The sequence below is a fragment of the Eurypyga helias genome, unplaced genomic scaffold (assembly GCF_000690775.1).
Source record: "Eurypyga helias isolate BGI_N326 unplaced genomic scaffold, ASM69077v1 Scaffold12154, whole genome shotgun sequence".
Lineage (NCBI taxonomy): Eukaryota > Metazoa > Chordata > Aves > Eurypygiformes > Eurypygidae > Eurypyga > Eurypyga helias.
The window spans coordinates 1-15,611 of NW_010246852.1; the positions used below are offsets into that span (position 1 = coordinate 1).

At 37.8% G+C, this 15,611-nt stretch overlaps 1 protein-coding gene across 1 annotated transcript in view; it reads right to left on the reverse strand.

Moving 5' to 3' along the window:
• Nucleotides 1–140: 140 nt before the first annotated feature.
• The window catches only part of TPO (thyroid peroxidase), a gene marked incomplete at both ends in the record, with an annotated part of 32,843 nt that continues 17,372 nt past the window's right edge, over nt 141–15,611 (reverse strand). The window contains 4 exons of the mRNA XM_010150551.1: nt 141–311; nt 953–1,211; nt 8,970–9,485; nt 15,347–15,553. Coding sequence (XP_010148853.1) covers nt 141–311; nt 953–1,211; nt 8,970–9,485; nt 15,347–15,553 — 1,153 coding nt within the window. The remainder of the gene's footprint in view (nt 312–952; nt 1,212–8,969; nt 9,486–15,346; nt 15,554–15,611) is intronic.

The following is a 15,611-nucleotide window of genomic DNA, read 5'->3' on the forward strand; positions in this document are numbered from 1 at the left end:
TGATTCTATACATTTAAAGAGACTTAAGCTACTTCTCTGATTACTAAAGCTATTATTTAAAGGTTTATGATTACATCCCAAATATAAGCAGTTATAGCTCAGTTACTAGTTGGGAGAAAATTCAAGAAAAATCAATAGACCTGGGAGTCCATGATCGCGGCCCCGCTGTAAATTTAACGATGCTAAATCAAGTGAACCATTATTGGACAACACAAACAGTTTTTCTGTTAATTCTTCATTCAGTAGTTGATCTTGCACCTGCAGTTTTGCTGAATGTGCTAGAAGACCCCTTAGTAAAGGATCCAAGCCTCCTTTAAATGCAAAAGTAATATAACGTTACAGCATATATATAAACCATCATAACTTTCCTAACAAATGTGAATGCATGTATGTTTCTATTTTTGTTAAACATTGGCCACAGGCTTTTACATTCAAACATAAGCAAAAATGAGAAGCAGGTTTAAATATACATAATAGTGCAATGAAAAGGCTCCGTCTGCTTCTTCAGGTGTAAGAAAATTTGCAGCTTGATAATATATTCATCCACAAAAAAGATACATTTTATATCTTCATCATCAATCATCAATCTATCATCAATCTACCAGATTGGTTTAATCTAGAAAATAACTTGTGTCTGATTCAGAAAACTATGTAATTCAGAATAATTTTTCCAGTTCATTGAGTCACCATCCCTGAAGATATTTGAGAGACATGTAGCTGTGGTGCTTAGGGACAGGGTATAGGGGTGGACTTGGCAGTGCTAGGTTAACGGTTGGAGTTGATGATCTTAAAAGTCTTTTCCAACCTAAATGATTCTATGATTCTATGTTAATGCTCTGGAACCTGTTTAACAACTTAAATCAGTGATGATGCAATTTAATAAATGTTCCTATTCCTAATTCAAGATGCGTAACTTTGAAAAGAGTTGTAATATGCAGGAAAGAAACAATACCTTCTTTAATGATACGCCAGGGACTGAAGAATACTTCATGCAAATGAAGATTTGGGAGTTCTGGATCTTCTAAATACTGTGCATTCAATCGTCTTACTATTGGTTGGATTGTTGCATGACCAAAACGAAAAGCAGCTGTTGAAAATATGTTAGAAACCGTAGGATTCATTGTGGGATCATAACCTGTATAAAGGCCAATATACAGATTAAAAGCATCTGGGCCAATGATTTTGGGAATGTAATCTCTTAAAGTAATAATCTGAAAGAAAAGAAAAAGAAACATTTATCATTCAATGTTTTTATAGATGAATAGTAATGATTCCCACATGTTAAATCCCTTTTTCTTCACTCATATCCCCAAGCATTTGGCATGGCTAAGAACAGCATTAGCTGGGAAACAAAGTTGTTCTTATTTTCGCACTAAGGAGACAAATTACTGGAGAAAATCAGTGTTACGGCTCGGTGCAGGAAGACAGTCAGGCCCCTGTTAGCTCCTACTATAAATGCTAAACTGAAGACTCTTGAGCAGAAGTTACCACTGTTGCTCACTTCCAGTCCATGAGGATAAGACAACTCACAGGAGCTTTGCTGAGATTTAAAGTCCTGATTTTAATGGTGTTAAATTATAAAGTCCTTAAACATGGCAATAAAAGTGTGAATTAGTATAAAATCTTTCAAGATTGGTTGTTGATGTGAATAGATTCTATTTTCAGAAATATATGAGTGACACAAATCCTTTTTACTGAATATTTGAAATGACCAGGGTTTAAAATACTGGTGCCCAGAATCCCTTGGTAGACATTTTATGCTAAACTCAAGCCAATTTATAGGCTCCTAAAAAACTGACTAAAAAAATGAAAATGCTGATAAACACCTTCTGTCAAACCCTTTTATAATGTAATAACATTACAGTCGCATGAAAAAAGCATATGAGTAATCATGGTCAAAAAAATAAGGGGAAAACGATCCAATGTACCAAATAAAATGAAAGTGCATTATAGGTTAAAGATTACGTTGAACTCAATAAAGCATAATGGGATGAATATGAAACATAATGAACTCAATAAAATACCTTATAGATTCAATATAGTGTGTAATAAAATATACAGACAAATGTACTTTGAGGTTTGATATAGTGCATATTAAAAAGCTAGTTGGCATAAAATGACCTTATGAAAAACTTGTATCTTTATTTCAAGCATGGCACAGAGACAAACAAAGCCCTCCAGAATTCGCTCACTTTTCTCAGAAGGCAGAGATAACAACCTCTTACATTTTCAGTTTAGGTCACGCAATGAACAAAATATTTGAAAGACAATAGGTTAGAATTGTTTTTATAGTTCCTTTAATACACATATGAAGAAAATAAAATATTTTCTAGAAATTAGTACTGACACTATCACATGGGAAGTTAACCTGTTCCTACATTCATAAAGGTTTTGCGAGACAACCGTTATTTCTAACTTTAGATTTAGCTTTTACAAGCAAAGATTTCAAATAGGACTAGCTTAGCCATGGACAGAATCATGTTGCTATGACTGTCATTTTTCAGTTCATTGTAAATGAAATCCCAAACTAATCCTACTGGGGGAGGGGAAGAGATGAGTGAGCGGTTGTGTGGTACTTGGTTGCTTACTGGGGCTAAACCATGACAACTTCTCATAAAATACAGATTCCCTGAAGGGAAGGGCAATGCAGGTTTTTCATTTGCTCCAGAGGTTAAGATATTAATTTCTTGTTTCCTTTTTGGGGGAAGAGGTTGCTGTCTTATCACATGAAAATTAAAAGGTTAAGGTAAAAAGGGGTCTTATGCCTGCCTTAAGCTAGGAGAAACATCTGTTTGATGGAAACATGCAATGGCTAAATAAGGCTCCATCAACTGGAGGTGATTTTTACACAATACAGACAAAGATGTTACTAGTACAGCAGAAGATGATACTAAAGAATGTGGAGTGTAACAGAGAACCATATCTAAAATAGATCAGCAGGTAGCATCCAGTCTTTGTGTGGTCTCTGAACATACCTTGCTTGAATGTGCCTGCATGAAGTCAAGGCAAGACTCACTACAAGTTCTCATAACTGATACATGTATAAGTAAGTTTTAAAGAGGGTGTAAACACCTGACAAACATCAAAATTATTTTTATGTTAAAATTCTTCTGCATGAACTCGTTGCTCTGAGAGAATGATTTGAAAGATTTATTTGCTTTCTTATTTGGCATAAATAAACATAATCATGGAATCATAGAATGGTTTGGGTTGGAAGGGACCTTAAATATCATAATACTTTCTTTCAATACAGTATTCCTTCAACAACTGAGGTTGTCCTGTAGAAATAAAGGAATATTCTTGTGTACAAAATCAGTAAGATCAGAGCCAGAAAGGGACTACATGGAAAAGAATTTGCAAATAAGTACAATGACCTGCTCTACCATTTATTACTTACTTTTAGTCTATTTATGAATAATAAGTTAACTTTCAAGTGTTTGCAGGGGTGTAAGTGATTTATGTGGTTATAACGAGTCTAAACCTGCAAGGTACTGGGTGTTCTCAACTCTTTGTGACATTTATGAGATTAGTGGTAACCCAAACTCCTCTTAGGAGAATGTCAGCACCCCATAGCATCAACTCAAAGCTCCACACAAGTCTCATGATGAAATTAATCTTAATCAATAATGTCAATATTTCTGTCTCATGGGAGTCATTATTTCAATGGTATAATTCAGTGATAAATGATGACAAATGGGCACTGCCTTTTAAACAGAAGTGCATATGCTCAGTATTTAAATGATCTCAGTAATCTATATGACTAGAGAGTAACAGAGGGATTGAGAGTATCTAAATGCTAACCTGGGCAGTATCCAGAGAAGTGTGGCCAGCAGGTCGAGGGAGGGGATTCTGCCCCTCCACTCTGCTCTGGTGAGACCCCACCTGGAGTACTGCGTCCAGCTGTGGAGCCCTCAACATCAGAAGGATATTGACCACTTGGAGCGAGTCCAGAGGAGGCCACGAAGATGCTCAGAGGGCTGGAGCACCTCTGCTATGACGAAAGGCTGAGAGAGTTGGGCTTGTTCAGCCTGGAGAAGAGGAGGCTCCGAGGAGACCTCATTGCAGCTTTCCCGTACCTGAAGGGGCCTACAAGGGTGCTGGGAGACGACTTTTTACAAGGGACAGGACAAGGGGTAATGGGTTTAAATTGATAGTGGGGAGGATTAGATTAGTTATCATGAAGAAGTTCTTCATGGAGAGGGTGGTGAGGCACTGGAACAGGTTGCCCAGAGAAGATGTGGATGCCCCATCCCTGGGAGTGTTCAAGGCCAGGCTGGATGAGGCTTTGAGCAACCTGGTCTAGTGGAAGGTGTCCCTGCCCATGGCAGGGGGGTTGGAACTAGATGGTCTTTAAGGTCCCTTCAAACCCAAACCATTCTATGATTCTGTGATTCTATGTTATTAATTTATTCATATCAGAGAAAATACAATTCTGAATTCCTAAAGTTCAACCAAACATTTGGTAAGTATTTAGTTAGAAAAAATAAGAGTAATTACAAGAATGTCAGAAAAGGCTTTGTACAGATTTTACATCATATCGTGAATCACACATGCGCTCTTTATAGAAATGTAACTGAATCTTGACCTGCTGACACAGTAATACCCCAAGTTAAACAGGCTGTTAGTGTGAAAGGCAACAGCCCTCTCATTCGGAAGGCAAATTTATAACAGGGGTTCCCAAGTGTCCTTTTGAACTCAGCGAGCATCCTGGCTGGGTTTGCCTCCAGGCTGGGCCACCTCCAGCAGAAATCAGCCACACATTAGATATTTGGAAATAGGTGACAGAATTTCAGATTATTTTTGAGAAATTTTCGTTCATCTTTAAAGCTATTTCAAATTAGGTGCAAAAGGTACAGAAATTAATATTATTTCTCATAAGGTTCAGCAATTTTCCTTGCCAAAAGCTCTCCAGTATTTTCCAAAGTAGGTGTGAATGGGGCACAATGGATGGAAAAGAAAAATTAAAAAAAAGGCTGGAAGACAGAATATAAAAATGTGAACTGTCATAAGTAAGGCCAAAATTACAACTTGTCTTTGTCACTGGCCAGAGGTAACTGAAAAGGAATAATATCTTACTGAGATAGTGAAAAGCCAATTAAATGAAGCTTGGAAAGATTGCAGAAATAATAGAGAACAACCAAAATATTAACAGTGATATTTAATTCATTAAAGTGTTATGCACAGTAGATATTACAGAATTTATAGATGATGTTGAAATTCTAAACTTTTCTGTTAAGGGTGACTGTATGTTAGTTCAATTTTTAATAAATAATGAACACATTATTATAGTTCTGTTAGCAGTCTGAGCTATACTCTTTATAAATATGAGTTTTGACAGTGTTCAACACATACTATTTTACAATAGTAAATAGATAGATATTTACAATATCTATTATTTATCTATTTATCCTTTATAATTTCATAGAGTTCAAACTCTGACAGGAGTTATCTAATCATCTTATTTCACAAACAAGTTTAATCCATTCAGACATGTTGAACCCAATAATTGTAGTTAAGTTAAAGTATGTCAGTGTCAGAAGACACCCACTTTCAACCCACGCCTCAGATCATGGCAGAGAAGTAGGGATGAAAGATTCTCAGAGAACACAAGCAGATGAAGAAGGAAGTGAAAAAAACACCTATATACACACTGACAAGTAACGGCAGCTGTCAACTACAATTGGGATCAAATGGCAGTAACACCATTAATTCAGAGATGTTTCTCTGATACTGTAATAAATCAAAGAGAATTTGATTCAGATTGATCTGCAAAGCTCCTGCTTCACTCTGACTAGTGCCACATCATCCAGCTTTCACATTCCAAACAGCACAGCAAGAGAAAATGTCCCTGGGAAGGAGCAGCACATGTACATGCAATTGTATCCTGCAAACCATGCACATATGAAATAGCCATCTTAAGACTCTGGCAGTTGCACAGTTGAGTCTTTTTTCCTCATTTGTCTACACTTTGTTTAAAGGAAAACAAATTTAAGCTATTTTCTTTCCAATACCTTAAAAGAAGGAATCCTAATTCTCCTTATTCTGTTTTCTCAGGTCAACAAGCATATGTCATTCCCGTAAAATACAAAGGAAGAGTTAATGAATGTTGTGGCTCATGGAAAGTACTACTCAAGAGTGTAACATGCCTACAATGCAACAAAAAACTCTTGTTTTGTCCATGATATCAACAGACAGTTGTTATATTTGGTAACTTTGTCCAGTTTCTATTATTAAAATCATGTCACTAGAGACATTTATGCTAACAAAAAACATCTAGAAGAAAAGTATGGTCTAGAGAGAGATTTTTTCATTATTCTTATTCTAGAAAGAAGGGAAGGCTTTTTGTTCAATTCTCTATAATTACACACCCACAGGTAAAAATTATGCTTGAAAGTATTAATTCCAAAAATAGGGATTTTTAGAAATGCGTAGCAACTGAAACTAAATTTTAGAGTGGAAATCTCAAGATAACTTCAACTAGAGCTGTCATTAGTGTTCTGGTTAGCATACCACATTAATAGAGATACTCCAATTATCTCTTTTGAATGAATGTCTCTAAACCAGCTAGATATAACTCAAACACATTTCTAATGAGCTCTAGGCAAACCTCATTAGTCTGTGATACTGGTAGAGATAATGAGTAGCCCAGATTCATGCAGTGCATTGCCTTGTACAGTGTTTTCTTTCAGGCTATAATATTACAGGATATAAATCAGAAGTGTATGAATGTGCAGAGGCCTACTTTTGCATTTGCACTTTTCTTCTAACAAGGACTAACAACAACTCTCACTGTCAGTACCATTATTTTAATGCAAACAGCACATTTACAGCAGAGGAGCTGACATAGTTAATGTCAAAATCTGTATCAACAAAAGCCAAGATTTTCAAAGGGACTGACTAAATCCTCCTAAAAGGACAATGATATATGTTACTTGGTGTGTTACTTTTTGGAAGTTATCTGGCTTTAAGTGCAAAAAACAACATGCCAGAGAATGAAGGTGGTCTCTTAACACATTCTGCTGACTAAGAATTGTGGCAGAAGAAAGTGTGTTTTATCAGAATAGTGAAATTTTCCTCCCTCCTTCCTTAATTTATCTTCAAAAAAGTCTCCTTTCATTTCTAAAAACATCTGTTTGCAAGAATCAGAAAGCATATGGAAGTCCCCTAGCCTTCAGTTTGTTCTGGTCCTGATATTGCTCATCCAGCATTAGGGATTATAATGGACAGATGGAATCATTATTCTTAGAGCAACCTGAGTAACCAAACCATTGAAAAGGGCTCACAAAGTCTTCTGTTCCCTGAGGCCACCAGAGAGAATGGCCAGACCCCAACCCTAGGTGTGAAACCCTCCAAGAAGAGCCAATGAAAGAAACTGCACCCTGAATGTCATACAAGCTAAAGGGGAAGTTGCGTACAGGGTTAGGACTCGTTATAGGGTGTGGGGAGGAGATAACATGGGGGGACCTTGTAGAACGTTGTTTGTAATGTTCTAAGGGGTTGTGGGAATGTGTGAACCACTTTGGGATATCCAGGGAAAGGACTAAAGGTGGGGAAAGGAACCAATCAAGCTGGACTGGGGAAGAACAACCATGGGAAAATAGAGTGAAAGAGGATAAAAGGAGCTGTCTAAGTTAGCTGATCAGTGTGCTCGTCTCACTGAGTCCTGTACCTGATCTCTTAAGTTTCTGCTTTCTTGTGGGTGTACTCACTATTCTGAGCATATGTGTGCGATCACTAGTGAGTTTCCAGACAGACCAGAGATGATGAGCAGCATAAGAAACTTGAGGACCTGCAGAGAGAGTGAGTGGGACCCCGAGTTTCAGGGGCTGGTGGGTCCAGGCTTCATGACTTCTGGGGCCAGCCACTCTACAGGTGTCTGGGAACGCCCTGTGTTGCCTGTGTGTGTACCTCACTAATGGGCTTCATTCCTGAGCAGCCACAGAGAACATGGGTCAGGCCATCCATGGCCATTCATGTTCGTGAGTGCCAGTAAAGGTGCTGCATATGTACCCATGTGCATGCCTACTGGGCATGGGTGCTTGGCTTTGTACTAGCTGGACCTGAGGACAGGGAGCCACCACATACTCCCATCTGTTGGGCTACCACTAGAGGAATCCATCCAGTTTCTGATGACATTCAGATTTGAGTGCCTCTATCACTGAGAACAAACAGATTATATTTTGTGCAATTCTGTTGAATGTTTCCATTTTGGTTTGTTTATGATAGGGTCATGTGGACGTCTGTAGGATGCAAAGCTGTCGAAACTGAACAACAGAAATGTGAAGAAAAAAAGGAGTTAAAGCCTGTGTAGCTACTTTAGCTGGGGAAGTGGGAGGGAGAGAAAGGAAAAATACTGAGCAGAAATAGATTTACCTATGCTCAAGTCTAATATAAACCTTCTTATGCACTTTTTTCTTCTGTATTTTCCCATATTTATTTCTCCTGCTATCTTCTGTCCAAAGGAACCCTTGAAGTCTGTGCATTAATGTGTCATTGTGATCTTTTTACACAGGAAAATTATTCATTTATATAATCCCTATAAGAAATTAAGCACCTGTGTAAATACAGAAACATTACTTTTTGTTTTCTTTACGAAAAAAAACATCCTTCAAATAAATGCACCTCAAAAGGCCTCTTCATAGAATGGTTTAGGTTGGAAGGGACCTTAAAGATTATCTCTTCAACAGACAAAATAGACACTGGAGAAATCTGTGGAAAGATGATGCAGTGTAGGACCTGCCACGAAAAATGGAGCACTGTGGGGTCTGGACAAACTAAGAACAAGGACATTGCATTCAGGAAAGTGGAAAACGGAAGAAACTTTAAACATCCCAAATTTTAAGTGCAGAAATAGGTAACAAATAAAGGGTAACATCATCTCCAAAGCCACTCACATATTTGAAGTTTTGTGATTGATTCTGTTCTAGGATATTCACTGCAATATATAGATAAGCAAAGAAGCAGCCAACCTGATGCAGAGCACCGACAATCTTTCGTGCTTCTTGGTAGACTGTCTCAGCAGTCCAGTGGCTGTTGATGTTTTTGAGGGCTCTGGCCAGCCGGTTGTGCTCTCTCAGCCACAGTGTGTGCATAGCTGTCAGAGACGTGACCTCGCTGGATCGGCTGTCCCCGGCCATAAAGCATTCAATCCTCTCACCAACACCTGTGTTCGAGTCCTGGGCACAAGGTGATGGGATCTGGTCTGTAAAAGGCAGATGTTCTCGATGGTTATCATAATATTTAATGTTTACTCTAAGAAGGCCTTCTTTGCTTGTTAGATTCCTCAGCTTGTTTTCAGTGGCAGGGGTACTGCCATAAACTGTAGAAGCATCAAGGAAGGAAGTTAAGCCATTGATTTGTTGCCTTGGATTTAGTGTTGACAGATTTCCAAAGAGAATACCATGATCACCAGTGCTGCATGCAGGAGATGAGCGGTAGAAGGGCAAGCAATCCATCCCTGCAGATAATGTATCATTGGTGGTCACCTGCATTAAAAAGAAAATTAAAAAAGGCATTTTCTGTTGTGAAGGTAACAGTTGTGGATGCTGGATGTGAAGGTAACATTGAGGATGTTACATATGTAAGTATTTCCATCCTCTGTCTCATTTTTCAGATGTTCAGAACTCATTTACTGCAGTGGCATATTCTAAGTCTGTAGAGATTCTTCCTTTCCCTCAGATTTAAGAAAAAAGATGATTCAACCATTTCTAAGCAAAGACAGAAATAAACCCCAAAACGTTTACTCTGTCGTAAGAGCAAGCTGCTGATGTAACCCTTTCTGCATAGATCAACACTTAAATCGGTCTGTTTCACAATCAGAATTCATCAGGAAATGTATCACAGTGAAGTCATGAACATCTGGTCAAATTACTGTCTACTGAATACCGAGTGAAACAGCAGGTTTACATGTATACATAAAAATATAACGGAGAGTTTCAATGCCTGCAGCAGTACACTGTAAAAGCTTTGTTTCCATACGTAATTTATCCAGTTTCATAACTAAAAAAAAGCACATTTAATTATTTACTCTGATATCTGCCTGTCCACCACAATACCCCTCCCACATTATTTTTACAGCAACAGATGTCTTACAAGTATTGCATTCTGACTGTTTTTATAAAAAACAAAGCCTTCCCAGTCCTTTACGGGTTTGACCCAGACACAGGCGAGGGACCGAGATCAAATGGTGATCCAGCATTTGTGTGCTAGTCAGTATGGATATAGTCTGAACCAGCCTGTCACTTGGTCACCTATTCCAAATACAGGTAAAGGGCATGAGAGAGACATGTGTGAATTATCACATGAGATCTTGGGGTTTTGACTAAGAGAAAATAAATGTTTTGTACAGACACCTGAGCTAATCCTTCTCATTGGTATTCTATCTGCTTGCTTTTCATTTTTCAAAACTCACTGGCAGAAGACAGTGAATACTGCAGATGCTATATAAAATGATATGATTTCTACTTCATTCTTCTAATAACATAAAGATCAGTCTGTGAAGATAGAAGAGTTATTAAATGGGGGGTAAAAGTAACAAGGAAACTTTGGAATGGAATTCAAACGCTTCATGTAATAACATCATTACCTCACTTATTATACCAAGTAAAATCTTACTAGTGAGAACTCATGTCAGCAGAGTTTGATACCAATATAGCACTTAAGACAAGAAAGGTTTTTGTCGGTTTTTCAAGTTTTGTTTGGTAAAGAAGTTCTACTAACATTTCTTCATTACCTAGGTTTTAGCAAATCAGAGTAGGTTATTTTTGAAGGAAATACGTAATTTCTTTTCCTTTTTTTTTTCTTTCACTGATAGCTGAAATCAGTTATTTCTCTGCGTTGGATTTTCTATTGAGTATTTTTCTGTATTATTAAGCCTCTTGCTATTAATGTGGCTGCTTTTTCCCTTCAGCTGGTAATCTAAGGAGGAAGCTCATCTCATGTTACAGATGAACATGACAGCCACAGCATTGGATGTGCTTGAATGCCTCCTGCTTTTAGTTATCAGGAAAACCTGGAATAATTCAGGTATCACTAGGAAAAAAATGTCTGAGATGTCTTTGAGTTGTTAAACAGCAAGGCTCACAACAAAACATATCAACGGTGGATGAAGTTCATACCGAATAATCTTTAGTTAACTGCCTCTGCAATTTCAATTCAAATTGTTCTGTGCCCCAGCGGAGAAAAACAGCAGTAATGAACATTAAGGGACTGGCAGAACTGCATAATGCAGTCCTTTCCCTTTTTATGGGATAAGCAGTGTGCAGCCAGCAGTGGTATGTGCAAAATGAGAGGTTCCTTATGTTATTATTCAGATGATATCAAAAATAATCTGAGGGATAAAAAGGACCTTTTTCTGCTAAAATGGATACAGAATAAGGTATGGGGTTTGTGTTTGGGGTTTTTTTTCTTCTTTTTTTTTCCAAACTAATGAATAATATTCAAATTAGTTTTTTCTTTTACTGCATAATTCTAGAGGGAATACACAACAACCTCCTGTCTGATCATGATAGTTTTCCTAGCATAGCTGCACATTGTTTTAACTGTTATATATGCATGTTCAAACTTGTTTATAGGGAAATTCTTTTATGTGTAGGAAAATGAAAAGCACTAGTCGTTTCAGTCTACCACAATATCTATACTGTTACGTAAAGAAAAGTCTTTCTTACTGTAGACTTGTTCTGTGTGAAATGACTTTGTAGAAGGGTTTTTGCTGTAGACTTAAAAGAAAACCTAGCTTACGGTCTATGAAAGTTTGCCAGTAGGAAAACATGAATGTTTGTTTGTGGAGACGAAAGTCAGAGGAGAGTCAATGACCCCATCTGACAGTCAACTTCTACCTCTGAAACACAGAAGAAAAAGGCAGGTGCTCTCTTTGCTGGTTGTCGAGCACACACAGACAGATCCATTTGTATCTGAGACAGTAACCTGTCATGTTACATGTCACCTTTTGCAAATCATCTCACTTTTCTGTGGCTCTGTTTCTTTTACACCTTTCTGGTTTTTTTTTACACCTTTCTGTATCTGAACTGTCTGTAAGCTTTCAGGATTTTATCTTACTATGTGTATGTACCGTGCCTAACTTACTATCAGCAGTGTAATTAATACTGAATAAAGTCAGTAGCTCTCCTGTGAAAGTCTTTTTAATGCCTCAATATGTCTCAGCCCTAACCTGAAATAATCATCTGAGGAATGACAGGTTATCTCCGCAACCCGGTTCCATGTCTCAGGCTGCTGTAAAGGAAGTATAAACTAAAGCTAGTGATTTTTTTCTTTCTTTTTGTTTTTTTCCCACATTATGTGATTCTGAAAAGATACAGAAAAAGAATGTTTAAGCTCTACCAGAAGCTACAGGCTCCGTGTGAGAATCACCGTATGAAACTCTATAGCCTTTATTCTGAAAATGTCCAGAATAGAAAATCATAATGGTTCCTGCTAACCTATGAATTTCCTACACTTGTTATTAATATTAATGCACTATCACAGCTTCCAATACTCCCTTGAATTGCACTGACTGAGAATATTTTCCAGACAGCTTCCCTAACCTGTGGAGTCATGAGCTTCCTCTGCCTGGTGAAACCCCCAGAGAGGTTGTGCGGCTGTAAGCAGGGTTGTCCTTTTCCGTGGGTGGATTGTCCCTTGGGTGCCGCGCTTCTAGGAGCACAGAACAAGTGCAAACTGCCGCCTCTATGTTTACACTGTTGTATAATATGTTATTGGTTTCACTGTCTTTGGAAACCAGCCACAGTTTCTTCAAATACAAATGAACATATAAAACCAACTGTGGCGGTTTTCCAAATATTTAATAGGTGGAGATTAGCTTTAATTAAGATTTCAGGAAGTAGATCAGTCCTAAGGGGTAATAGCATTTTGTTTCAATGTTCAAAAAATAGTTCCTCTGGTCACACAAACAAATACAATCTCCCAATCCTTTTTTTTCTTTCATACAGTGTCTGTTCTTTGCCCTTGACAAAACCAGTAACAAACCACTAGACATATAATAAAGGCAAAATAACAATTGTCTTCATATCTAAGACAATTCTAATATCTTCTAAGCTGTGAATAACAGAATAATAACAAAATGGGGATGAAAAATTCATGGGACTGTGAACATGTAATGAATCCACAAGTTGGAAAACTAATCTAATTCTTCTAGGGCTGTGTCTGAATTTCTTAATATGTTGCCCCCTCATAACCCTTTTTAGGATCAGGCACTAACTTCCAAAGGTAGCCATGGGTATGCCTTGACCTCATCCCTCTGCTAGGCAACATTGATGAGGAGGAGCAGCTCCTAGGCTACATTCAGTGCTAGATTTCGTATAGGTACATATAACCTGCCTCCAAGACCATCCCTGAAACATGCTCTGTGATAAATCTTTTGTAGCTCCAAGATAGAAATATGAAATATGTCCATTGTTTAGAGCATGGAAGGATGCACTTATGGGTCTACGCCATGGTAATCTGTGCAATTTCTTTCTCTCTGCACTGTAATGCCACTACCACAGGAATAATGTTAGCTTTGGGGTCCTTTTTCAAAGATCCCTTAAATAACCTTTTTTTTAAGCAGATGGGACTTCTGGGCTTGAAAAGTTAGAGTTCAGTGATTAGAATTCTATGGTCCCAAAGATCCACATTTGATTCAAATTGTGGGCAACGTTATGAATGTATTCTTAATCTAAAAATCTATTTAGTAATAAAAAATATAGGGGTTTTGCACTTGAAGATCAATACTAATTGTGTTGTTTCAAAGAATGTCATAAACACAAAGCATAAGCTTCAAAGGCTTTTGCAGTTTTATATCTACAGCAAACTGAATTTTTAAAAATGAGAGTCAATACATAACCACATTGTGTCATACGGTGGAGACGCAATCCACCTCCTTCATCATATCATGTGGAACACTGCTGGTCAGGGTCTGGACTTCTGCACTAGCCTCTCCTGATAAGACTTTGGGAATGGAGACATTTCTAAGGCTATTGTGTAACAGCATAAACAAACTAAATAACTTCCTGCCCCAAGGGGAAGTCTGAGACATAGTAGACTAGAGATTTTTGTCACAACTGTGGAAGACTCATTGTAATTAGGGCTGTTGTGGCTAAACCAGGTTAGCCGGTCTCAGTGTCCTGAGAATGTGATTCTTTAAGAAGTCTGTGGTCCTGAATGCTCTCAAGCTATGCTTGCAAACTTCCAAAAGTCCATATCTCCTGGGTGAGAAAGACTAGATTTACCTATCTGTGGTAAAATTGCAGATAGTCATTAATTTCACTTAGTCTTCCCTGTGTTTTAGATTGTTTTGCCAAATGGAAGGTGAGCCATCTTTCAATACAGGACCTGATTCATTTCCCATTACAGTTAGCAGAATATTTTCCTTTATGTTTAATGGAAGTGGAATGAGGCACATAAAGCAAAAGGAGACTGTGGCACAGTTATCAATTACAGTTTTTTTGAGGGGAAAGTGGTTTTCTATTCTGATGGACCTTATCCCCTACACTGGCTTCAGTGCATAGAGAAGTTGGTCAATAATCAAGCTCCAGTCCTAAGGAAAGTAATGTAAGTTCCTCTGGACAGATATGGAGGCATCAGCCCAAGGGCTGTAACAAGCACAGGGCTCTTCTGCAGCACGAGGAGGAGCTCTGAGAAACAAAAGAAGCATTGTGAATTTGATTCTAAATTTCTGAGTGAAAGAATTAGTATACTTTTAGATTAATCAGACAGTAATACAAGATCCTATATTTATACCAATTTATGTTTCTTCCAACCCTCTAACAAACTTTGAATTCATGTTTTCCATCTACTCAAAGCAAAGAGGTGATGTATGTAAGTTGCAGCAACTCCCTGAAGATCACTTTATACATACAGTGAAAAGATAGCTCTCTTCAAAAGTTTGCATTAGCTGCTGGAAATATCTTTGCTTTCACTGAGTAAAGTTAAAATCCTTTCAGTTTATCTGGCTGGCAATTTAAAAACAGAATTATTTATGACTACTTCCCTGTTTTCCCCAATGGAACTCAAAACCTTGAAGTATGAGAACAATAACATTGCGGGGCGGGGGGACGGGGGTGGGACGGGGGACTAGTAAGGTTTCTCTGCAGCATAAACCTGAGAGGTAGAAAAATTTGATATTTTTACTAAGTACCTTAGCTATGGTTTGTTATCTCTAAAAAACAATTTAAACATTCACTTGTTACATTTAATAGTTGGGTTTCGATTTTCCTATCGCTCTCTGCTCTAATATTTCTGGATGATCTAGTAACTTCCTATATAATTACTTTAGTGCATGTGTATCACTTCTGTGCTTTACATTACTCACCTGGGATTTCTGTTGAAGAAAATTAATTTAGAATCTTACCTTTATGGGAAAACATGGATTTTGTTTTTCACATGTCTTCTGGCACTCCATTCCAGTTAGGAAGGTGGTTCTACTTGTGCTCTGGGGTGTGAATGCAATGTCGTGGTCTATGTACTGTCCCCACACCATAATGATATCAGAATATAGGTGGTCTTCAGTAACAGCCTCATTAGATGTGTGAATAATTTTTCTTGTCACTTCACGAACCTGGGAAGAGAACTAATTTACCTTGAGTGCCAAGTAGTACTTCTCATAAAACAATAAA